The following is a 26,254-nucleotide window of genomic DNA, read 5'->3' as shown; positions in this document are numbered from 1 at the left end:
GATATGTGGACATCAATTACCCAACCAGTAATGGTGGCTAGGGAATTCTGGGAGGTAAAGTCCACACATCTTAAAATTGCTAAGATTGAGAAAGGCTGATGTAGAGAGTGCAGAATTACAATTACTGGCCACATTTACAGTATTCATGTGACTACGGATTTGCCCAAAGTTCCTACATTTTCAGTGAAAGATAAAGTTGTAGTTGTAGTTGAGTTTATTTATAAAGAAGAGATTATGTTCATTGTGGTGCTAAACAATATCATTACCCATGTTATTTTAAATTCTTGGGTAAAGTATGGGAAGATGCCACAGTAAGCTGAAAAAAAGATAATATTAGAATATTAGATATAATATAATAACTAAAATATATTAGAATAATTTATATAATCTGGATCAGAAATCTGTTTGCCATAGATAGGAGTTGAAGAAGAAAATGACAGTTGGTCTTACATGAACTATTATTTTAAGAGGTGTTTGCAGGATGGACCAGTAATAGTATTATCACAGCCAATTGGTCTCGAGACTGGATTGAAGCTGAAGCCACGCCTCTGGGCTCCTCTCCTCTGACTCCAGTTTCAATGCAGTATGTGCTCCCGAGATCCTGAAAACAAGTCACAAAGGAGACACCTCCACCCCCCAATACTGTCTATCTAACCTAGGGTGGGAACTGGCCCATCCTGCAAACACCTCTTAAAATAACAGTTCAGGTAAGACCAACTGTCATTTTCCAGAGTGGGTTTTCAGGATGGTCCAGTAATGGGACATACCCCTGTTTCCATCCCATAGGGTAGGCCCTCACTGATCCGACAGGACCTGTTGCAGGACCCTGCGGCCGAACGCCGCATCAGAGGATGCAAAAGCATCCAGTCTGTAGTGTCGGATAAAGGGCAACGGGGAGGCCCATGTAGCTGCCCTGCAGATGTCTTCTATAGGAGCCTGGGAGACCCAGGCCGCCGAGGTGGCTGCGCTTCTGGTGGAGTGTGCCGTGATTCCGGCCGGAACCAGCAAGTTCTCCTGTGCGCTGCTTGGAGAGTCCAAGCATTGGTTAACACAGTCTATCTGCCCTTGGACTGAGTGAGTTTTTTCTTTGACCACGCCTCCCTTTGCCTCCTTAATTTCAGTTTAAAAATTCAGTCTGCCCATTAGGACTATTCTGGGGAACTCCTTAGTCATAGAGTAGATAGACTGGACTCCCCAAGATTTAATCACCTCAATATCATATATACATCTGCAATTCTGAAGAAAAGAACTTCAATATCAAGTTTATTGTTAGCTGAGAGGATTTTCCAGGCCGTTTCAGTCCTGCTGGTCGCAAGCGGGTCTGAGCACATTTGCTTGGCTGGCGGCGAGCAAGGGGGAGGCGGGAGGCTTCCCAATAGAGAACTTCCCCAACCGCTGTGTCACAGAGGTCGCACGGGCGCCAGGGCGACATCGGTGGTGCTCCTTCTCTGCCCGGCAACAGTGGTGGCCATCTTTAGGCTCTACGCGCACTTTCTGGCTCCTTATCCGGCATTTGGCGGCTATAGGCTGCATGCGCAGCAGCCGCCATTTTATTTTGCCCCTGGCAACAAAGAAATCCTTGTGGAGCCCGCCTAAAGCCAGGAACAAAGAAATAATCCTCTCAGCCACAGATTGTTGCCAGGAAGTGCGGGTTCTAGTCCAGGGCGCCGGCTAGTCCTGCCTTCCAACCCTCACCACTCGGGAGTCCCCAGGGCAGCCGGAGGAAGGAATCTGTCCTTCGGGCAGCTCCCTCTTCACAGAGAATCTGCAGGCGCGCTTGTTGGTTAGCGCCTGGTGCCCTCCTATTGTTCGTTCCAGCCCAAACATCCAGAAGCCATCATCTATCAAGGGCCTACAGGGCAGCATGGCCGGGGGGCTTTTGAAATATCCAGCCCCACGGAAACTGTGACTGTTGTGTTATTTTAAAGTGTTGTTTTGTTTATTTATCCCCTTCCCTTGTTTATTGTAAGCCGCCCGGAGTGGGCGGCATACAAGACCAATCCAATCAAATCAAAATATAAAATAGGTGTGCTGCACATGTGACCCTTGCTGGAAAAAAATAACTCCTTTTTCAGTCATGTAGATGATATCATGATGAATAATTTACCATCTTTTTTGTGAAGGAGTACGTATTAGATTTGACCAAGCTCAAAACCAGATTCAGTGGCTTAAGAAAAATATGTGACTCAGGAAACAAAATGAGATTCCCTCTGAAATGTCCAGATCATAAAGCTACATAAAAACAGATAGTCTGATCACACACACACACACACACACACACACACACACAGACCCACACCAGAGAGCACAGAGAGAGAGAGAGAGGCAGAGAGAGAGAGAGCGCATTAGTATGCTTTTGATTTTTCCATAAATGGAAAAAGTCAGGGCAGGGAGAGGGAGAGCGATGAAGTGACACTAGCAGTCTGCTGATCCTTGAATTTGCTGCCTTTCCAATCATATAATGTTAGGGAAGGAACATTGTGTCTCATATTTTGATGCACCTGCTTTTTGCTGTTGGATAGTTTGGACAAGGACAATACAATATTTTCGAATTATGAGGAAGAAGAACTTCTGACTCACACAAAAGTGACTGTAGTAGTACTTCTATGCTATTCCTTAAATTAACCTGCTTTTCTTTCCCCTGGGAGCTTGGAAAACAAAATAAAGCAAAAAAATAATCCTATTAACTTCAGTGGCTAGATTTGCTTAAAACAGTGGCACTTTTTTTCTGAATCACATTGTATGTATGGTATAGTCATGCATTTATTTGCAACACTCTTCTCCACTTCTGTGTGGGACAGAGGACTTCATGGAAGTACTGCTTCATGGGGCTTTTGATTGATTTGAACATAAAACAAACATTTGAAAAGATGCAGTATGTCAGTGAGAGTGTGATTGTTTGTGGCTTGTCTATGTTCTTGATTTCTGACATTTCCTTCCTTTTCCCCTCTGATGTTCAAAATTTTCTCCAGTTTCTAAAAACTAACTTTCACTTATTGTAATTGATTTGTCTTGTGTTTCTTTCAGAATACAGTTGTATTACCTATACCATTTCACCACCAGCACCCTAGATTAGGTTTCATTTGGAATTAAGTTCTGTCTTAATTTTTCTAATAATTATTTGTTGGTGTTAGGAATAGATTATAATTATGTATGTAGTGTTCTCTTTAACTACATTCCTTTTGTGACTATGAGTTCCTAATGTGTTTATATTGTGTATAAACATTATGTGACACACAAAGGAACTCCTGAGAGTGATTTAACTTTACTGTGAATAAAAGGGACTAAGGTATAACATGATTCTTTACATGAAATCATGCTGAGGGCAAAGCACATAGTAAATGATGTAAAGATAACTATTATTTCATATTAGCAGTCACTCTGGGTTTCTTCTGACAAAAAAAAATAGAATATTTACAAGCAAAAAAAATTCCAAGTGGAATAATTCTTCCTCCAGAATCCCCCACAAAATAGGGCTTATTGGAGGGGGGAGCAGTAACAAAACTAAATATCTGGGAAAATAAAATATCAATCTATTAAAGTTCTTTCGCTGCCCCCCCCCCCTTTTCACCAAATCAGCTTTGATAGAACATTACACAAATATCTGTCTCTGGAATAGTAGAACTCTAAAAAAAACCCACTCTGTCCTATCTGGTGCTCAGAAATTGCCCATGCAACAATTGGAAAGCTTAGGGAATCCATGTACAGATAATCCTCGAGTTATGACCCCAGTTGAGCCCAAAATTTATGTTGCTAAGTGAAACATTTGTTAAGTCAGTTTTGCTCCATTTTATGATTCTTCTTGCTACAGATAAGTGAATCATTGCATTTATGAAAGTTATTAACGTGGTTGCTAAGTGAATCTGGATTCCTCATTGACTTTACTTATCAGAAAGTCGCAAAAGCTGATCACATGACCCCAGGACACTGCAACCATCATAAATATGAACCAGTTGCCAAACATCCTCCAGGATTGGGCGCCCTATAAATCTATTAAATAAATAAATAAATAAATAAATAAATAAATAAATAAATAAATAAATAAATAAATAAATCTGAATTTTGATCATGTGATCATGTGAAAAATGGTCATAGGTCACTTTTTTTCAATGTTGTAACTTCAATTGGTCACTAAATGAACTGTTGTAACTCGAGGACTACACAAAATCTTTGAAAGTAATCATGAATCTGTTTTAATTTTGATAGCCTTTATCTCAATGAGTGGAAATATTCAGTAGTATAAAACTATCCAATTTTGGCATTCGGCTTTACACCATACATCCATAATTCATCTGTCATCTTTTTCAAAGAACAGCATATATATTGCTACAGTAAATGTATTGGATATATTTTGTAGGTACGTTTCCCATCGCATTTCAGTTCAGATCTTAAGGATCTATTAAGAAATTTACTTCAGGTAGATTTGACCAAGCGGTATGGAAATCTCAAGAATGGAGTAAATGACATTAAAAACCACAAATGGTTTGCCACTACAGATTGGATTGCCATTTACCAGAGAAAGGTAAGTTTGTGTTTCTTTAAAAGGAATTTAGTGACAGAAAATGAATATTTCCCTGTCCTTTCTTATTTAAAGTTGCTATATCTGCTTTTACCTTAAAACACAGGATATTTCCGATGTATTTTGGGCCTTAGAATCATAAGATTAGAATCAGCAAGTTCCTGAATCAATCGATCTTTAATATTCAAAAACAGAAGAGTTTCATTCCTTCCTCGCTTAATTGGAAAAATCTCCACCTGCTTCTTGATATCAAATGATTCAGTACAGCTATATTCTCCTTTTATTGGCTTCTGTGAAATACTGTTCCATGTATACAGATACTGGGTATTCTTCTTCACCTAAGTAACAGAGAGACCAAGATGATTCCTAATCTAACTGTCACCAAAGCAATAGTGAAATATTTTTTTAAAAAAGTTTTTTTATTTTTTCATTTCCATAACAAATAACCACATGTATACTATTACATAACCAACATTATATTATATTGTTAAATGTTTACATTGATTCATCTTACCATCAACCCCCAAAAACGATTATTGGCTCTTCTGCTGTCCATACACTGTATTTATACCCTATCCATCACTTTCTTCTCCCTCTCCTCTTTTTCCCTATCTCCTTTCTCCCCTCTGTCATCCTTCTCTTCTCTACTTTCCCCTCCTCTCTCCTTCTCCTATCTCCCCTTTCCACTCCTTCTTTCTCTCCTCCTCTTCTCCCTCCCTGCCCTCTCTCCTATCCCTCTCTTCTTCCCTATTTCTCTCCTCTACTTCGCCCTCTTCATCTCATTTACTTGGTGTATTTCAGCCTCTGAGCAAGCTCCATTTTATCTTGATGGTATTTATACTTCCATTTCAATATACATCTTTCATTTTAACATATATTCTCCTCCTTTTTTGAAAAAAAAAGTACACATATATAGTAATCATATTTTTAAACACGCACACACACACACCAGCCTATTTTTGGCCGAGATGTAAACCTGGTTACGATTCCCAGCTATTCTCATCATTATATTTGTATATTTATACATCATTACATGCCCAAAATTTGTAGTTCTGTCTTTATAATCTCAATAATTTTCCATTATAAGTATATTTCATGTTCCCCCCTCCATTTTTCCATATCTTGTCTTATATCATCCTTACTGTTCAATTTTCATTACAATTCCATTAATCTACTATGTAGAATAACAAGCGGTACATACTTCACTTTGGTCATCATCTTAAGAGTTCTATATGTGTCCATATTTCATATATTTTAACCTATACTTAATTGTCCTTCCATTGTCATATTCAATCAATTAACAATTCAGTTTAATTATCATGTATAAAAGTGAATCACATAACTCTTACTTTGTAGTCTCCACATAACAGTTTCATATTTGTCCATATTCCATATATTTTAACCTTTATTTAATTATCTTTCCATTATATTCAATCAGTTAGCAACTCAGTTATCATATATAGGAGTAAACCACATATTTCAGCTTTATATTTCCCATATAACAATTTGTAATTATCTGTTTTTTTCCTAGTAAGTAGTTTGTCCCACTTTTCTATTCCTCTCTTCTCCTTTTCTTTGTTTTGACATGTCCACACTCTTCAATTTTCCCCAAGCCACTGTCAAACACAGTGAAATCTTTTGTATTTCCCTTTGTTGGGGCATAATCCCTCCCTCTTCAGTTTTCCCCATGCCACTGTCAAACTCAGTGAGATCTTTTGTCTGCTTTTTATTCTTTTTGTTGGGACACATCCCCCCTTTTCAATTTTCCCTATGCCACTGTCAAACCCAATGAAGTTTTTTGTCTGTTTTTTATTTTCCACCGTTTCTACCACTTCATTATCCCACCCTTCTTCTTTTAACTTCCTCAATATCTAACTTCAAAATTCTATTTAGACTTGATTTAAATGATTTATGCATATTTTTTATAATTTCATGTAGTTCTTCAAATTCCCACTTTTCCATAATGTTCAGTCCCAAAATTACAGTTAGTTATGCAATTCTTATGTCAGAGTTCTGGTCCACTTTAAATTTAGCTAATTCAGCTAATGTGGAGAGGAAGAGGAGAGGGAGCCATCTTGATCCTTTTGTTCTCCCTCCAGCAAAAAACTTCGTATTTTCCCAGCTTTTTATTTTATTTTATTTTTTCCCCTTGTTACTTTCTACCTCTTGTTGGTTAGAGTTGCTTAAAATATATTAATTAGAACAAACTTGAACACAGCAAGTCTCCTTGGTATGTTTCTCTTTGCCTTCTGCTTTTTCCAAATTCTGATTTAGGACAATTGGTTAATTAAAACTTCCTGCTCAAGGTTTCACATTTCATTCGTTGCACAGACAAGATTAGTTTGTAAGTGAGAAAATAGTACTTTTTTCTTGATTTCCGCCCCCCTTGTTACATTCCAACTCTCATTAATTAGAGTTGCTTAAGATATGTTAGTTAGAAGAAACTCGAATGAAGCAAATCTCCTTGGTATGTTTTTAGCTTCCATTTCACCCTCCTAATCTCTTTTAAAGACACACTCTTTTCAAATCCAAATTCAAAGCTTGTGTTTGCATGGGTTTGTCACTTCTCTGCTTTCTCCTTTCTGTCTCCAAGTTGTTTAAAGCAAGTAGTTCTTTTTGGGCTTGTGATTTAACCCTCCATTTTCCTCCTCCTTTCTTTCTTTCTGCCAAAATCTGTCCATCAATATTATTTATATTCTTCGACTTTTCAAAATTCTGATTTATGTCTGTTGGTTAATTAAATCTTCTTACCAGGCTTTTCATCCCATTTCCTACACGCTCCTGCTCAGATGCTTTGGCCAGAAGCTAGGTTCTTGTGCAGCCATGTTGCCATGCTGCCTCTCCCGACGCCAATTCAGAGGGCAAATCTCCAACCTACAAGGGACCTGTTGCATTCCCTCTGGGTCTGATGAGATGCTGCACCTTCTTCACCCCCATCCCACATGGAGGTTCTGATCCAAAAGGATCTTGGCATTGGTTTGTCAGACAGAGTTCATGTGAGGCTCTTCAGAGCCCACACCTCCCCCCAATCTGTCTTGCTGAGGAACTTCCGATCAAATCCTAGCAATAGTGAAATATTTACTAGTATTTTCTGTGAGAAAAATTATTATTCTTTCTCTAAAATATTTTGGGAATCTTTAACTTTCTTAACTTACAATTCTTCTTAAATTTATCTTAAGAAATTATATTTCTTGATCTTTTGTACAGTAAGCATTTCTAGTAATCATATGATAGTTTCAAGGTTCATAGGCTTGCTGTTTTACAAAAACGTTATTTAAAAGCCAAATCTGAAACATAATAATTTATAAAAAGAAGCTAGTTACAGAGCTATGCAGTGTGACAGTACAGCATAGCTGTAATAAATAATGTATTAATTATTTCAAGACAGGCTACAATTAACACTTGGGGTTTTATTTTATTTTGAAGGGAAAATTCTTAAATATAACTTTCATCAAAGAATGGAAACATTGTTCTCTCTACTCAGAAATGTGTTTATGCCTATAACCTTCAAATAAATGCAATTTTAAAAAAAATGAATTGGCATAACCTTTGAAAACCCAATGTCAAAATATGGTTTATACAATTGGCTTTTTTATTTTTTGGAAATGTACTATAAGAGAATTTGACTATATAGCTACACCTTTACTTTTTTCTTCTTTTTTAGTTACAGGGCAGTCCTAGACTTTGAATGAGGCATAGAGAGCCACAATCCCCAAATAAGCAGGATTAGAACGAACAAAATTTCATTTACTTTGAATTTAGTTCAGTAACAATATACTCAGTTACAATATTTGGCAACTTTGGTGAACTCCTAGAGTCAACAATTGGGCATACCTATAGTAAACCATAGGTTGCATGGAGGGCAAAACCATATATGGCAACATTTAAATTAGCTTCTCTTCTTTATCTTATTATCAGGATCCATTTTGTGCAGATGCAAGTTTGATGAGTTGGTCTTTACGTCTGTGAGGTTTTATATTTCTGTAATAATCCTGTGCATTCATAAAAAGACCTAGTTTCTAGTAGTAATTTTCTCACATGAGTAAACTAAATGTGTTCAGCTTTTTTAAATTAATGCTTGGAATATATAGAAAAATCCCCCCCCCCCCCAAAAAACAGTCTTTGCTGCAGATCTTATTAGAATCTGCTTTTTTGGCCATTTTAGACTCACAAAAATAACTTTTTGTGTATAACACAGCTGTAAATTACGTGTAAGAATGCAGCGTATCAACAGTACAACCAATAAACAATGATTGATTATAACAGATCATATGACTTGAGTATTTGTGGAGATGCTACAAATTATTTTTCGAATGATCCAAGAAATTCTGCATTCTTTATCCTTCTTGGCCATGTATATCTGTTTCGTTTGCTTCTTGAATTTTCAAGACTTCATGCAATGTTCAACTATTCCACCTTTTCAGTGTATTCCACTGTCCTTTAATTCCCACCCTGTTTCTTCTATATATGCATTCTTGAAGGATTGGGGAGGGGTGTGTCTGATAAATGTCACTTTAGTTCTTTCAGTCTTTTGGACCTTGTTTTTTTTTTCTAGTTTTCTGTACTACATTTTGCCTCGATTTTGCTACATTAATTTTGTTATTTTGGCAGTTTCCTGATATGTGTAGCTCCTTATTCACACAGTGGGTGACACAATGTATTTCTATTTGTTCTTTGCGGTATTTTCATTCTATCAAATAGTCCTTGTAATTATTGTTTTTGAAGGCTTTGTTTATTTTCTTTTAGTTCCCACAGTCTTAGTGTTTAATTCTTTCAGATTAGTAATTAACAACTTTTCATGCTTTTTTTATTATACAGGTAGAAGCTCCATTCATACCAAAATGTCGAGGCCCAGGAGATACCAGCAACTTTGATGATTATGAAGAAGAAGATATCCGTGTTTCTCTAACAGAGAAATGTGCAAAAGAATTTGCTGATTTTTAGTACTTGTTGGAGGATAAGAGGACATCAGGGCTCATATTGGGGTCTTTGCACTCTGTTAACTCATGAAGTGGAGCTGAGACCATCATATGTCAAAACAATTACCTAGTTACTTCATTCCACAAAGCTGACTGAGGTCTTTATTGCCATCTTCCATGTGTGCAGGTTGCACCAACCCTTATAACTAGGCACAATTAAGCAAGCACGGTTTGTGCTGTTACACAGAATATAGACCACTTTTCCTATTTACCTTTTGGTTTCTATTGTTTCCTTTGTTTTCTGTGTATTGTTAATTTCTCCTCTTTTCTCTGACCCACTTTATAAAAATGAAGTAGCCTTTTTCTCAAGAATGCTCCATTTTATTTTGAATAATGTATGTGTATGAATGAAACTGAAGGTGTTCGGGCTAAATACAAGTTAGACTGAAGTGGGAGATAAATGTTGCTTCTAGTTTGTGCTGGCCAATCCTTCTGTGTCCATCTTTGTGCGTGAGGCTACAGTTCATAGGGGTTCATTTTAGTGGTTTGTTTTTTTTCTTTGTTTACTTTGGTAACACAATCTAAACTTAGCCAACTTCAATAGCATTTTGAAAGTAATATTTATCACCATATGAGCAAATGCTAATTGACTTAAGGATCTCTTCCTGGAGACTGACCAAACCTATTTTCAAAATTGGAAAAATTGTGTAGGGTACAGTAGCTAGCCCTGTGCCTTGGTTTTTTACATTGCTGGCAGTTCTTCTCCCTGCCTCATAGTTTGTGTTATTTTCCTAGACAGTTAATATGCTAAAGCATACTGTGTCATAAGTAGCACAGTCTCAGTGAGCAGGAACAATTCTATCCAGTCTGGGCTTTGGACCATATTTAATCATGTTTAGTAACTTGCATCTAAAGAATTGACTATTTAAATAGGTTTTAAACACCTGAAAGCCTGGAACTTGTAAAAGATTTGGTCAGTATTGTTAAGAGACTAGGAGTGATTTTTAGTAATGTCAGTGGGGCTCCTGAAGTATTTCACATTTCAACCCTTTTTTTATTGAAGGGGGGGGAAGCATCTTTTTTATCTCTTTAGCTATGAGAATAAATGGTTTAGCAAATTGAAAATTTAGTATTAAAATATTGATAAGTTGCTAGATAAACCTGGTATTTCTGTTAGCTGTGAAAAATAAAAGAAACAAATGCCAAGTTTTTATTCTGGTATACTATATTAGTAAATTCAAGGATGGAATGCTGCTCCAATCATGGTTTCTATCAGCAGCACTTCATTCATATAGAAAAGAGACGACGTTTGAAACTGCCACCATCTGTGATGTGGTGTCTTCATTTCTAACATATTTTCTTTTGGTGAAATGAAATTTATGGTTGCACAAAGAATTGATTGGGTTGAATTAAGTTTCATATAATCTCATCTACTGACCTGTATGGATATTGCTGCCATGTGCTTGCTTCCAGCACTTTTTCAGACTTCTGTTTCAGTGTTTAATGATCAGTAGCTCAGCATATGTCCTTGTGCTTTTAAATTTATCCATGCAGTTTTTAGTTAGGCACTTACTTTCTGATTTATCCCAAGAGGGCCTATCTTAAGATGGCACATCAGTACACTTAGACTCATGTTTTATGTTCAATTTACATGTCTACAAGAATGAAGGGTTATTCTATCCAATTGATCTAAATTGCTAGGTAATCAATGGGTTTGCTACTATGCCAATGCATATAAGATAATTGGCATTATTTCCTTTTAATCTCTGTGACACTCCTTTAATGAAAACCTCTGTAGACATTTTTCACTCTAGAATAAGATGAACCATACAATCTTCTGCACATCTTTAAGTTGTCAGGCAGTTTTGCTAATCATTGTTAGTTGTTTGCCATCTTTGTCCACTACTGTCTGTCTACGTGCAAGACAAGCATATGAAAATCTGCAGTAGCAAATTTTATGTAATATATTGTCACATTAATAAATTAAATAATTATTTGTATGAAAAAGGTTAGTTTTTTTTTGTATTTCATCTAGACAGAGGACATGCTGTTGTATGCTAGCTGTATCCAATAAATTCATTAATTTGTTCATGGATTTTAATAAATGCTGCAGATCGTTTTTTTTAAAAAAAAAAATCTGGTATGAATTTTAGCCAGTAGTTTAATTGGGTAATTTTTAAGTATATGTAAATATGAGGCTTCATTCTGGATGTCCATGGAATGGATTCTAGCATGCCTAAGTTTTCAACTTTAGATGGACAATTTTGAAACACCTTTTTCATTCTTTTGATTTATGCTTGTTTAAATATTTTACGTTGTCAGAAAAAAACAGTAAACATAAATCATAATAAGGGAGTAATAGATTGAATAGAAAGGGGTTGGGCAAAATATAAGGAAGTTGCTATTCACAGTGCATGAAAACACATTTTCCAGCATGCTGTCTTCCAGATATGTCAACAATCACTCCCTGCCAGCACTGGACATGCTGAAAAAAATAAGGGGATTTCTGTCCAACACATCTGGAGGGCAGCAAGAAGACTGTGTTGAAGTACACATTTAGCATTGTGCTAAATGTTTCTATCATTTTAAATATACAAAAGCCACAAGAAGATAAAGATGCCTCTGTCTAATTTCAAAAACAAAAAAACCTTTTCCATCATATGAAATACTGTATATTTGACAGTAGAGACTTGTTAATTTTACACAATTTGAGGAATTAAGTGTTGGACTGTATGGTATCTTTTAACTGTACTCTAGCTGTATGTAACTCTCATTTTCAACATAAAAAAAATGTATCTCATTAAGTAAATTGCTTCTCTTTTTTTTGTCAGCTGCATTAAAACCCTTATTTTTAAAATCCTTTAAGTATTTACTGATTTTTTTGAAAATAATTAGTTTGTTACAATAGTGTGCAATACAGTAAAAGTTTATATACAGAACTACAAATTAAATTATGTACAACACTGCATAAAGACTTTGCTGCTTTTTTATGAGATACTATATCTCATTGTGCATTCTCTTTTGCCATGGCAGTCAACCGTATTGTTTTCTGTAAAAATGAGTTTTATTTTGTGTTATACACTGCAGGTGACATATAATGTTAGGCCTAATTTCTATCTAGATAATCTCTTAACATTCGTAAGAACTGTGCCCATTAGTGTAGGATTCCTTTTTAAAGGAAAGATATACATGTTGGTTTGTAACAGCATTTCTCAACCTTGGCAACTCTAGGAAGTCCACACATCTTAGAATTGCCAAGGTTGAAAAACACTGGTTTGTAATCTTCCAAATTGGTACTGGACGTGTATAAGCTTGGAAGTGGGTGTATATATAAAATTAAAAATGCAAAAAAACATGGCATTACAATTGTAATAATTGTATAATTCATACATCTTCCAATTCATACATCTTCCAAAAGCAGAAATATGTTACCAAAAGGAGAAAGATGGTACAAACTGATTAACCATGTTCTATGACTACCAAGATGGTCTATAGTTCATCTCTGAGACCATAAGGAATCTATCATACTTGCCATTTAATTGAGGTGGGTTTTTTTATGAGTGGGGGGAGGGCTGTTTCTGGATATTTCTCAAATTGGATTCAAGCTATTTTTATCAGCATAATTCCAACTTCTCTTGCTCTTCCTGCCATGTTCTTTTTTCCTTGCATGTATATTTTCTCTTAGAAGGTAAGGAAGTTTTCCTTTATCAGATACCAGAGCTAGTTTTCCTGGCATCCTACTAAGCTTATTCAACTCCTGCATATTCACACATATTAATTAATATTAATACAATTCCAGAAAGTTTGTTTTTTTAATGATTTTTTTTATCTTTCACGAACGTTGTAGTTGGTATCAAAAGGCCAATCAACAAAGAGTATTTGTATTCTATGAAACACAAAACACTCTGCATACTTATCAGATCCTCCACTTCTATCTGCAGGGAGATGTTCTGAATTGTGATTGCACAATGCAGATTATGTCACATATTTATTAGTATCTGATCTGAGTATGCATTTCAGGAATCCCAATGTTTATGTTATGACATCACAACACGTATTTCATCCTTGTGTCATCTTGCTTTGCAGCCAAAATTTACGCCCACTTTATTTTGAGATAAAATAACACTAGAAACATACTTGTTGACAACATTATTTTAAGATAGTCCTAGAGTTGGATGAAAAGCCCCAGCAGGGAAGTTAGTACTTTCTTGAGAATACAAAAAAAAGCTTACAAAAACAACTTGGGTCAAACTTTTCCCCAAGTAGTAGCTGTCTGAAAAATCTGACAAGATTGGAATTCCACAATCTTCCAGAGTCGGATGAGAATTAATCAGCAGTTAAGGTCAAAATGGTTTAGTGTTGCCTTGGCTTTTCCTTTTGGTCTAAGGCCTTTTCAAGAAGTGCTTGCAAACCATATGACAAGGCATCAGAATGTATGTCTGACCTTGCTGCTAGCAGCTTAGACTTGATAAAGAATAAAATGAGATTTGGAACAAAACAGTTGGCATTTAAGGAGCATGGTGAAGTACCCAGGCTAGAACAATCATTGGAAAGAGACTGGAGAGTAAACTATGGAGAAAAGAAATACCATAGCTGCAAAGGAGCGCTGGATTTCTGCTTCTGTTGGAATGCTGATAACTGACGGTACTGCCAATACATGCTTGTCTGCTTTTAAGCAACCTTCACAGGGATAGTCCCGTTTCATTTTAGCTTGCTTAGATAGATTACGTTTTGACAAAGACATGAGTACCAATCTTAAGCAGAATCTCTTTCAGAACATCTCGGATTTTTAGAACATATTAGGGCCTATATCTCAATGAGACCAGTTAACAAAATATATCACATTTTTCTTATCTTAATAATCTTAGGAAGTGTCATCCTAACATAATCACAAGATACAGATTGTGTAATACGTAGAAACATTAAAGTTCTCTCTGCTTGTATATGTTTATAGGGATATAATCTATTGCTATTGTGCCTAATCTAAATTACAGAAATGTTAGAATGGCTTTATGGATATGCAAAGCAAACCTGTGTGTGTTTGCATAACAGCAGGTCCTGAATTTTGCATAACTTGTGCAGTGTAGTTACAACCATTGAATTACACTTTGAATTACACTGCCTCTCTGAGATGCCATGTATATCTATTGTTATCTTTTAGGGGACATTTTCAGCAGCAACGTCTCATCGTTTAGATCTCTTGTTTCTTCCTACTTCTTGTCAACATTTTTATAGATAGGTAGGTAGAGATTTTAATTATTTATCTTACAGATTTGGAAGAAAAGAACCAAACAAGCTGGACCACTGTTTTGTCCTAACTGCACAGCTTTGGAAAAGGGATGGTGCCTTGAAATGAAGGTTAACTATGATTTTTCCTTAACTATAATTCAGGAGGAGTGATAATAAAACACATTTAAAAATACAAAACCTGTCAGGAACAATATAAAACTCAGGGAATTTCCCATATTTGGCAGGAGCATACATTCAAATAATAAAGGTTTAATAAGTCTTGTTAAGTTCTGGCAAGAAGGCCCAGTGTTAATTTCCTCAGGGATCGTTGTTTTGTCAAACTGGTGTAGGGTAGGGTTGGCAGAAGAGCCTCGAGGTATTCAGATTGGAATTAGGGAAAACCAGGATCAATTCCATCTCACACAATGCTCAAGAAGGCTGGCTTGAGTCATCTCCCAGGGTTGCTATGCAATAAAAATGAGTGATGTATGTACAAAGAAATCCACGACAGCCATAAACATTAGTAGTAGTAGATCTCTTGATGAATACTGATTTGTATTTCAAGGAGAACTTGAATCCCACACATATTGTCATAGCAACAGTCAAGCTGTTTATCCCACTCCCACCACCACCCCAACTTAATATCACCAGAAGGACTAAAATAAAGAAAGAGAAACAGAGTGAATAGATTAGTATGTGAAAGAAGTGAGAGTCCTTTCCCCTCAGAAAACAGGAGTTGTAATCTTCACTAATCAGTAGCATCCACAGGGGAAGTAAAAAAAAGTCAAGATGACGGAAGTATCCTACACCTCACCTATGTGTAGCGAGTTTACATGCTTTATAAAGAGAGAGGGCTTTAGTAGCATAATCATGACTACCATCTTGAGTTTTCTGGGCCTCCTGCAGATGTCACCATTGCTAATTATAGAAAACTAAATTTAGATCTTGAATAAATAGTTAAACATAAACTGCAAGTATTACACTTAACAACAAAAAAGCCTTTTTGTATTCTAGGAAGTTATGAACGAAGACTGTAATAAGAAATGAAACAAACACTGTTGGAATAAAAGTAATGCCAGGTACTATCTAGCAATAAATAATTTTTATAAGAGCTTAGATGTGAGCGGAGCAATTTCTAAAACACATACATTTAATTTTTGCTCATAATGAAATTCTAAACAAAAGTTCTATTGTAAATTGTAACCAGAACACCTCCACAACGGATAGTGTTCAATGTCTACTTATACATATTTAGTAAAGAGGTGCTAACTTTTGCTTTCCCTGGAGAATTTGGACTATTTGCTATGTAAGGCTACTCTTATTTAGGAGTAATATGCAGAGGATAGAGCACTTAAACTGTGATTATTCCATGTGAAAGCTTTTTGGTTTCACAAAGAAATATAATTTAAAAGAAATAAAGAATAAAATGAGTATTTATTTAAAAATCAAATATTTATTTAAAAGTTTTGTTTCTAGATATGTGAAGTAGGATTTGGATGAAGTTAGCCCTCTGCAATATTTTGGAGGGATCTCATGTGAATTTAATACAAAGTAGCTTAATGTAGGGTTGGTAAAACTGTGTTCTGCTAAATGTTGGGGTTCTTCAATAACTTTTTTTTCATATAAAGTTTTATTTTTGCCTTTCAAGTACATTCACAAATATACATTCTTGTAAATACCATTAACATTTATCTATTAACTATTAACATTTATCATTATCTTCTTACCAATATAGAAAACACAGTTGGAGTCACTTTCTTGCCTCCGCCCCGTTCCCGTACCTCCATCTTCTTTTGCAACAACCCTACTCCTTCCTTCTTCTCAACCGCCCTTCTCTACTTTCTTCTTTCCTCCTCTACTTCCTCTTTTCTTCTTCCCCTCTCTTTCCCCCACTCCTCCTCTCTTCTCCTTCTTACCCTCTCTCTTACTCTTACTTCCTCTCCATTACATCCTCTGTTTTGCCCTTTCTGGTTCTTCAAGAACTTGATGAGATTCCATAAGATACTTTTTAAAAAAAATAAAATAGCAATTTTTCTAATGTAGAATGGAAAGGGTGGAGCTCATCAGTTAACATTCAGAAGCTTCAAATTCTCAGGTAGCATTTGTACTCATGAAGACTCACTACTTTGCCTCTTGATTTGGGTCCTTTTTTAAAAAAACTGATTCCATGGCCTGACAATCATGTGTTTAAAGTTCTTGTTATTACTAGTTGGACATCTAATGAATGGAAGAAATTCAGGTCTGTAGTTCCACCTTGTGGTTGTTGTACAATATTAGCATTATGATGGTTCTGCTCTAAAGTTTGTGTTAGGAATCCTTTTATATTACTTCATTACACCTATGTTTGAAAAACACAGTTATTCAACGCCCGTGTCAATATCTTACTTCCAATTATCTTCTTTCTTTTGTTCACATCAAATGTTAAAGGACTGTTTTAAAAACATTCTTTAAAAAAATCTTCCACGTTAGCTTTTTGAAAAATAGGAAACTGGGGAAGTCATATTATCATTGTAAGGGGGAAAACTTGCAAGTCTTAATCAGAAGCATTTAAGTTCTTTATGTAGGCTAGATATTCATATCCTGGGCAATGAGAAAACTTATACTTGATATCAAAGACCTATAAACACCTAACAAATCCAAGTCATAGGATTTTCTAGATATTTTTTTTTTTGCTTAGTTTCATAATTTCCACTGTAATAAGCACAGTTTAGACAAAACCATCCGTATGAAAGATAAGACTTTCTTTCAAATCTCACTTGTATATTTTTGGACTTTATATCTTCCAGCCTTCAATCTTAAGATTCCCTGTATAGATAAAGAAATCAGAACAATTCAATACTTCCACAGCCGTGGTTTAATAACATATGTCACAGTGTTTCTATATAATTGGTTCTACTTCCCAATTATTTAAAAATAGTTTGAAGATCATTAATAATTGTTTTTTGATCTGCAAATCTCAAAGCACGGAGAACAAGATGCCAGGAATATTTATTCACTGTTCTACATCAAATTTAAAGGATTTCTACTCTGCCTTATCTATGAATGTTATCAGTAAAAGTGAGATTATTTCCAAACCACACCATTCTTGTTCCCAAATGCCTTCATAATACCTCAAAATCAGCTTATGATCCTATCTACTTTGACTGACTTTAAAATGCTGAGAATATGCAGAGACCCTGAAACAGTTGGTGACTTCCACCTAACAGAAGAAAGAAAAGAACACCCAGGGCCGGATTTAGATGAAAAGAGGCCCTAGGCTATTCCACTTATGAGGCCCTTTCACCTCCCATTTTTAAGTTTGTAAATTACATGAGAGACAATAAAATACATCATTACTGTGATATATACGATATATATCAATATATATAGCTGGCCTCCCGACGGAGGGCGGCTCTGCTCTGCGGCAAAGGCAGCGAGGCCAGCCGCCTCCTCTGCTGCGCTCAGCTGCCCAGCTCGGCCCCCTCGCCCTCACCTGCCTGGCCGCTGGTGGGTCCGCGTCGACGGGGTGGCTACTGGGAGTGGCCGCGCCTCTCGCCCGACCGCCAGTGCTGGGAACATGGGCGGGCTCCCCAACTGCCGCGGCGCTGAAATGATCTTAACCAATACATTTTTATGTTTGTTTATTAGTCATATGCGTAGAATTTCTCCTTATTTTCGGTTCAGTGTTTTAGTGTTCACTGTTTTTAAAATAGGGTAATTTTAATTTTGCTAACAATTTGAATGTAGGCCCCTCTTGATCTTGAGGCCCTAGGCTGAAGCCTAGTTAGCCTATAGGAAAATCCGGCCCTGAGAACACCATTCAACCAGGGCCTCATCTGCTGAACAATTATCATTTTACCAAACTGCATCACTGATTGGCTGTGGTGGCATCAGTGTCTCAGATAGAAGGTCCATACAGAGAGTGGTAAGGACAGCTGAGATGATTATAGGAAGCTCGCTTCCTGTTGTTCAGGATACTGCCTATAAGCGCTATGTGCGTAGAGCTCAAAGGATTGTTAGAGACCCCACACAACCACTTCAAAGTCTGTTTCTGTTACTCCGGCTGGGGGAAGTTGTCGAAGTATTTCTAACAGGACTATCAGCGTCTGTAACAGCTTTGTTCCATATCCCATCCGTCTGGTAAACTCATTCATTTTTCTCGCCATGTACATGTATAAATCCGAACTAGATTTATCTGGTTCTCTGTGTCAATGGGTGTGTGGGTATATGCATAATTATGTATGTGTGTATGTATTTATGTATGTATCTATGCATGTATGTATTTTATTTATTTATTTAGTCATGTTAGATGGTTCCGCCCCAGGTGCTTGATGGACCCTGAAAGGTTCCTGATGGAGCTTGGGACTTTTCCTGAATCGCTTGCTCACAGCTTGAACCGAAGCCCTAGTGGAAGCCTGGGATAGGGCGGCCACTGGGGCCTTGGATTGCGTTGTGCCTTTGCGGCCTCTGACCCAGTGTCGATCCCGAGTAGCTCCTTGATTTACCGAGGAACTCCGGGAGATGAAATGCTGGAAAAGACTCCTAGAGAGTGGTTGGAGGGCCAGCCAGTCCGAATCCAATCGAACACTAGTAAGAATTCATATTAAATTCTACTTAGTGGCGATAAAAGTGGCGAAACAGCAACATTTTTCCGCTCTCATCATGTCCACAGATAACTGCCCAGCCGTCCTGTTTAGGGTGACCTGTTCCTTACTTAACCAAGGAACTGGGAAAGACCCCTTGCAGGGTAGGGCTGAAGAATTTCTTCAGTATCTGCAGGATAAAATCGCTCAGATCTGGACAGGCTTGGACTCTGACTGGGTAGATTCGGGCTAGTCGATAGGGATGAATCTTGTGGAGACTATCTGGGATGAGTCTGACCCTGTGACCCCCAAGGGCATGGACAGGCATGGACTTGTGTGCTGGACCCGGGTCCCTCTTGGTTAGTTTCGGCTTCCCAAGAGGTGACACGAGGCTGGCTCCAGGCGATTACCAACACTTCATTGAGAGAGGGGTTCTTTCTCACCACCTTGAAGGAAGTGGTGATGAGGCCCCTCCTTAAGAAGCCTTCCCTGGACCCAGCTTCTTTAGCCAACTATCGTCTGGTCTCCAACCTTTGCTTTGTAGTGAAGGTTGTCAAGAGTGTGGTAGCACGTCAGCTTCCCCAGTACCTGGATGAAGCTGCCTACCTGGATCCATTTCAGTCAGGTTTCAGGCCCGGGTACAGCACGGAGACAGCATTGGTCGCATTGGTTGATGATCTCTGGCAGGCCCGGGACAGGGGCTGCTCCTCTGTCCTGGTCCTATTAGACCTCTCGGCGGCTTTCGATACCATCGACCATGGTATCCTACTGACTTGGGGGGTTGGGAGTGGGGATACCATTTTACGGTGATTCTCCTACCTGTTGGATCGGTCACAGTTCGTGTTGACTGGAGGACAGGGATCGACCCCGAGGCACGTCACTTGTGGGGTGCCCCAGGGGTCGGTTCTCTCACCCCTCCTGTTCAACATATAAATGAAACTACTGGGCAAGATCATCCGTGGTTTTGGGGTATGGTATCATCAATATGCTGATAATACCCAACTTTCTCCTCTCTACCCCAAGCCACCCAAATGATGCCCTCAGTGTGATGTCCCGATGCCCGGAGGCTGTGCAGATCTGGATGGGGAGGAACAGGCTTAACCTCAATCCCTCTAAGACTGAGTGGCTGTGGTTTCCGTCATCCCGATTTGTGCATCTTGTTCCAACTTTGATGATAGAGGGAGAAATTTTAGCCCCCTCAGAGAGGGCCTGCATTCTGGGAGTCCTCCTGGATACATGGCTTAGTTTAGAAGAACATCTGACGGCCGTGACCAGGGGGGCCTTTTACCAGGTTTGCCTGGTGCGCCACTTTCTGGATCGGGATGCTCTGTGCACAGTCACTCATGACCTCGTCCTTTCTCACTTGGACTACTGCAACGCTCTCTACATGGGGCTACCCTTGAAGAGCATCCAGAGGCTTCAGCTGGTCCAGAATGCGGTCACGCAGGTTATCATGGGGGTACCTAGGCGCTCCCATGTTACACCCCTTTTAGGTGGCCTGCACTAGTTGCCGGTTGTTTTCTGGGTGTGATTCAAGGTACTAATTATGACCTTTAAAGCGCTCCATGGCTTAGGCCCAGGGTACCTGCAAGACCACCTACTGGCACTAGTAGCCTCCCGCCGCCCAGTGCGATCCCACAGAGTTGGCCTCCTCAGGGTGCCGTCGGCCAGACAGTGTTGGCTAGCAACCCCTAGGGGGAGAGCCTTCTCTGTGGGAGCGCCTTCCCTCTGGAATGAGCTGCCCACGGAGCTTCGTATAATCCCCAACCTCCGGTCTTTCCGACGCGCCCTAAAAAGTTGGCTTTTCCAGCAAGCCGGCCTGGCCTGAACAGAATAAAATAAACGATTAATTTAATTGTTAATTTTAATCTAATTTTTAAAATTGTATTGTTAATATTAATTGGGTTTGTTTTTGGATACTTTATTTAATTTCCTTTTTAACTTTTGTAATGTGTTTTTTTTAATGTTGTACGCCGCCCTGAGTCCTTTGGGAGAAGGGCAGCATATAAATCCAACAAACAAACAAACAAACAAACAATGATTAGGGTATATTGGAGGTAGGGACCTTTTCAGAGCTGTGTGCAGCGAATTTTTATTTTAATGTATGCCGATTAGTGTACATTTAAAATGACAATAAAGTTATTTTAACTCTAAGTCCAAATCTATTCCTAAAGCCACAAAAATCGTATCATGGTCACTCCATTCAGAAGGGAAATAAATGAGTGTTAGACTCAAGCTGTGACTTTACTTCAAGATACAGTATGTACATTTCTCTGGCCATATGAATCATATCAGTTTCTGAAAAATTGTGAAGCTGCTTTTTTCTTTTAGAAGACTTGCTGGGGTAGAAGTTAGGAAGTGGAATGAATTTTCACAAATAGGGAAGGAGACAACTCACAACTATCTACCTGCTACTTAGAATTGCATCATTTCAGAGAAAATAGTTTTACTGAATATTTCAGCATACTCTAGCCTGAAAAGATATAAATCAACTCACCTTCTATATGTACTATAGCAGTGGTGGTGAGATTATGCCAGTCTGAAGAAGTCCATGCAAAAGTTCTCTTGATAATTTTCTCAGACATAATTTGGGTGATCTGATTTGGCCTTTGTATGCTCAGGGATCCTTACTGTTATGAGTTATAGGACTGGTCAAAACAAATTCAAGTCCCCGCAAGACAATGTTGCTATTTGTAGATGACTGGCCAGGCTTGAAGATTTGAAAACATTAAGATGTCTTCGCAAACTTGCAAATTTAAGATTACTTCCACACAATATATGCATATGGGAGTGCCCTTGAAGATGGTTTGGAAACTGCAGTCCGTTCCACATGTGGCAACTTTGACCATTGAGCAGAAGAAGCAGTTTCATTGGTTTCCAGGCCTAGTCAAAGATCTGATTTTAAGCCCTATTTCTACTGATTCAGCGTAAAATTACATTTACCTTCTGGTAGCCACATCATAGTTGATTCATATTCAGTTTGTAACCATTTACCATTCTGAAATCATTTCCACAAATATTTTTACCATGCTTCGAGCTAAGGCTATTCACTTACTGCATACTCTTCTTCTACAGGAGATACACTGACTACCAGTATATTTCCAAATGCAATTCAATATGGTCATCACATGTAAAATAAGGCTCAGGGTTTTTGATATTTACTTTACCAATCTTAGATTCGGCCTGTCCAGTCCAAGTCAATCGACAACAAAGTTATGTGGTCAAACACAGAACCAGGGTTGAGGGTTTTTTTAAATGATTCTCTGGTTGATGTGGTGTATGTATATACAATACAATACAATAGCAGAATTGGAAGGGACCTTGGAGGTCTTCTAGTCCAACCCCCTGCCTAGGCAGGAAACCCTACACCGTTTCAGACAAATGGCTATCCAACATCTTCTTAAAGTCTTCCAGTGTTGGGAATTCACAACTTCTGGAGGCAAGCTGTTCCACTGATTAATTGTTCTAACTGTCAGGAAATTTCTCCTCAGTTTTAAGTTGCTTCTCTCCTTGATTAGTTTCCACCTATTGCTTCTTGTTCTACCCTCAGGTGCCTTGGAAAATAGTTTGACTCCCTCTTCTTTGTGGCAGCCCCTGAGATATTGGAAGACTGCTATCATGTCTCCCCTAGTCTTTCTTTCTATTAAACTAGACATACCCACTTCCTGCAACTCTTCTTCATATGTTTTGGCCTCCACTCCCCTAATTATTTTTGTTGCTCTTCTCTGCACTCTTTCTAGAGAGTCTAGAGACTCTTTCTAGAGTCTCCACATCTTTTCTACATCATGGCGACCAAAACTGAATGCAATATTCCAAGTGTGGCCTTACCAAGGCATTATAAAGTGGTATTAACTCTTCACGTGATCTTGATTCTATTTCTCTGTTTATGCAGCTTAGAACTGTGTTGGCTTTTTTGGCAGCTGCTGCACACTGCTGGCTCATATTTAAGTGATTGTCTACTAGGACTTCAAGATCCCTTTCACAGTTACTACTATTGAGCAAGGTACCATCTATACTGTACCTGTGCATTTCATTTTTCTTGCTTAAAGTAGAACCTTACTCTCTTCTTAGTTTTATTAGTTTATATTTATGTGTGTATGTGCATTTTGTGGGAGTATGTGTGTCTATACATAAATATACAAATGTGATTTTCCCAGATTCATGCCCATGTAGTCCTCAACTTATGACCACAACTGAGCTCAAATTTTCTGTTGCTAAATGAAACATTTATTAAGTGAATTTGGCCACATTTTACGTCCTTTCTTGCCACACTTGTTTAGTGGATCACTGAAGTTGTTAAGTTGGTAACACTTAACAATCTGTCTTCCCCATTAACTTTGCTTGTCAGAAGTTGGAAAAAGTGATCGCAGGACCCCACGACACTGCAACCGTCATAAATATGAATCAGTTAGTTGCTAAGCATCTGAATTTTGATCACGTGAGCATGGGGATGCTGCAATGTGCAAAATGGTAATAACTCATTTTTTTTTCAGTGTCATTGTAACATCGAATGGCCACTTAACAAAGTGTTGTAAGTTGAGGACTACATATACTGAGATGGGGACTACCGGTATATCAATTGATTAACTAAATACATAATACATAAATAACTGAAGTTATTTGTTTAACTTCTCACCTCCTGAGAAATGATATAGGAAGAGCTGAAAAGCAGGCATTCTCAGGAGGCAGGTTGCTTTTCTCCTCTGGAATATTTTTCCCTTTGAAACAAGCTTGGCTTTCACTTTGATGGTTCCACCACAAAACTGCGTTCGACTAAAGCGCGCTCGACGAAACCGCGTAGCTGACGTCATCACAGCGCGACGAAAAAAGCACGCTGTGAACGCTAAAGTTAAAATTAACCCCTAAACCTAAACCTAACCCCCCTAAACCTAATCCTAACCCTAACCCTTAACCTAACCCTAACCCTAACCCTTAACCTAACGCTAAACCTAACCCTAACCCTAACCCTTAACCTAACCCTAAACTTAACCCTAACCCTTAACCTAACCCTAAACCTAACCCTAACCCTAACCCTTAACCTAACCCTAACCCTAACCCTAACCCTTACCTTAACTTGAATCGGCTTGCTTTCAAAGCACTATTTAAAGCGCCCTTTTTTCTCCGCGGTCGCTGTTGTCGCCCTGATGACGTCAGCGACGCGGTTTAATCGGGCGCGCTTTAGTGGAGCGCGGTTTTGTCGTGCCACGCACTTTGATCACATTCCTGAAGCTTTAAAAACATGGCAAAAGTTCTGTGGGATCTGATTGTTGTGAAACTTTTGGTACAAGATATATAATGCGTAATTAACATAATATTTATGGCACTTATAATTTCCATTTAGATGCTGATAATCTTTGCAAACCAGTTAAAATCTTGTAAGTTGTAGTTAGTCTAAACACTTTTAAGGACATTTTTATACCTATGCATATTATTTTTGTTTCCAAAATATACAACTTATCATATTTTCTGATAAATCTCATTGTTACTTATTTCTCTCTAGCCTCTTAAAATCATTTTTAACATTAAGAGCCAAGGTGGCGCAGTGGTTAAATGCAGCACTGCAAGCTACTGCTAGATCAGCAGTTCAGCGGTTCAAATCCCACCGGCTCAGGGTTGACTCAGCCTTCCATCCTTCCGAGGTGGGTAAAATGAGGACCCAGATTGTTGGGGGCAATATGCTGACTCTCTGTAAACCGCTTAGAGAGGGCTGAAAGCCCTATGAAGCGGTATATAAGTCTACTGCTACTGCTATTATTTCTAACTCTTAGGATATTAAATGTGGGCGTCCTCAGTAAATTAAATTGAAGGGCACAATTTTCAGAAATTAACTTCATTTTTGCACAGGTAGCTTTGTTAATAGATTCTGGGAATGCAGAAATAATAAAACTTCATTTCAGGAAAGCATACGGTAAAGCACTGCATAACAACCTGATCTGAAGCAAATGAACACAAGCAATTAAAACTCCACCTCTTACGTGGGTATGATGTTTGTGACATTAAAAATAGATACAGTGTCAATCATTCTTGTCCCCCACCACCATTTTGATGTGGTTGATCCCCGATCCCCTGGCAGATACCTCAGTATTTAATACACCATAGTATATCATCTGCAAATGCATTTGGTTTACCTCTTTATCTAATAATTAATAATTTGAAGAACAGAGGACTGGTGATTTTTATCTTTGCAGCACCCCAAATCTTTCCTGTTTGATGGAGAATTGTCAATGAGCATTCTGAATATAGTTTTGGAGTCTATTGTGAAACTGCAATCCAGCCTATACTTACTGTAGCTTGCTAAATCAGGATGACATGCAATATATCACTGTGTGCTTTGATGAAATCAAGGTATGTCATTTCTACATTACTACAAACTCCTTAGAAAGCTACCTGAATAAAAATAAGGTTAGTTTGGCAGATTTGCTGTTGACAAATCCATGCTAACTTCTTAAAATTGCTGTATTGTTTTCAAGGTGGTTACAGACTGATCTCTTTATGGTCGGCTCTAGAACCTTTCAGGTATCAATGTCATATTAACTGTAGAGCCTCTTTTTTTCTCTTTTTTAATACAGCAGCAATATTTGTCCTACTTCAGGGATAACAGACAAGTTATCCAGGAGTTTTCAGAGATAATATGAATACAAAAATAATAATAGAGGTTTAGCCAGACTTTTAACTCTGATAATTCCCATGCAAGGAAGCAATTCCTTAGATATTTAAATTCATGATAAATAAATGAAAAGGTTCAACCTTGACCTTTATCTTCTCATGATTGTTGCCTGGTAAAACATACTGAATACTAGGATTCAAGGAGCTTTCTCTTCTCTTTGATACGTTCATGTCATGAGTGAACAAACACATATTTTAAATTTTGGGAAAGCAAACTATAATAAATAAGAGATTGGCTGGATTCCAGAAGTCGGTTCCTACCCGTTCGCACCTATTTGGTAGAACCGGTCCGTCAAATCTACTGAACCGGTTAGAAGAGGTTCCACCAGTGGACCCGGAAAGCAGGCCACACCTACAGA

The 26,254-nt window shown here is 38.0% G+C and overlaps 1 protein-coding gene across 3 annotated transcripts in view; it reads left to right on the top strand.

The window, feature by feature from the left end:
* Nucleotides 1-12,298, top strand: part of PRKACB (protein kinase cAMP-activated catalytic subunit beta) — a 75,655-nt gene extending 63,357 nt beyond the window's left edge. For all 3 annotated transcript variants that reach the window (XM_087719390.1, XM_087719389.1, XM_014074796.2), the window contains exons 9-10: nt 4,358-4,522; nt 9,338-12,298. In XM_087719390.1, the coding sequence (XP_087575516.1) occupies nt 4,358-4,522; nt 9,338-9,463 (291 nt within the window). In that variant the 3' untranslated portion in view covers nt 9,464-12,298. The remainder of the gene's footprint in view (nt 1-4,357; nt 4,523-9,337) is intronic.
* Nucleotides 12,299-26,254: the final 13,956 nt, after the last annotated feature.

This window comes from Thamnophis sirtalis, unplaced genomic scaffold (assembly GCF_051295495.1).
Source record: "Thamnophis sirtalis isolate CommonGarterSnake01/CBP01778 unplaced genomic scaffold, rThaSir2_p1.2 scaffold_7, whole genome shotgun sequence".
NCBI lineage: Eukaryota > Metazoa > Chordata > Lepidosauria > Squamata > Natricidae > Thamnophis > Thamnophis sirtalis.
This window is presented reverse-complemented; position numbering and strand designations above follow the sequence as displayed.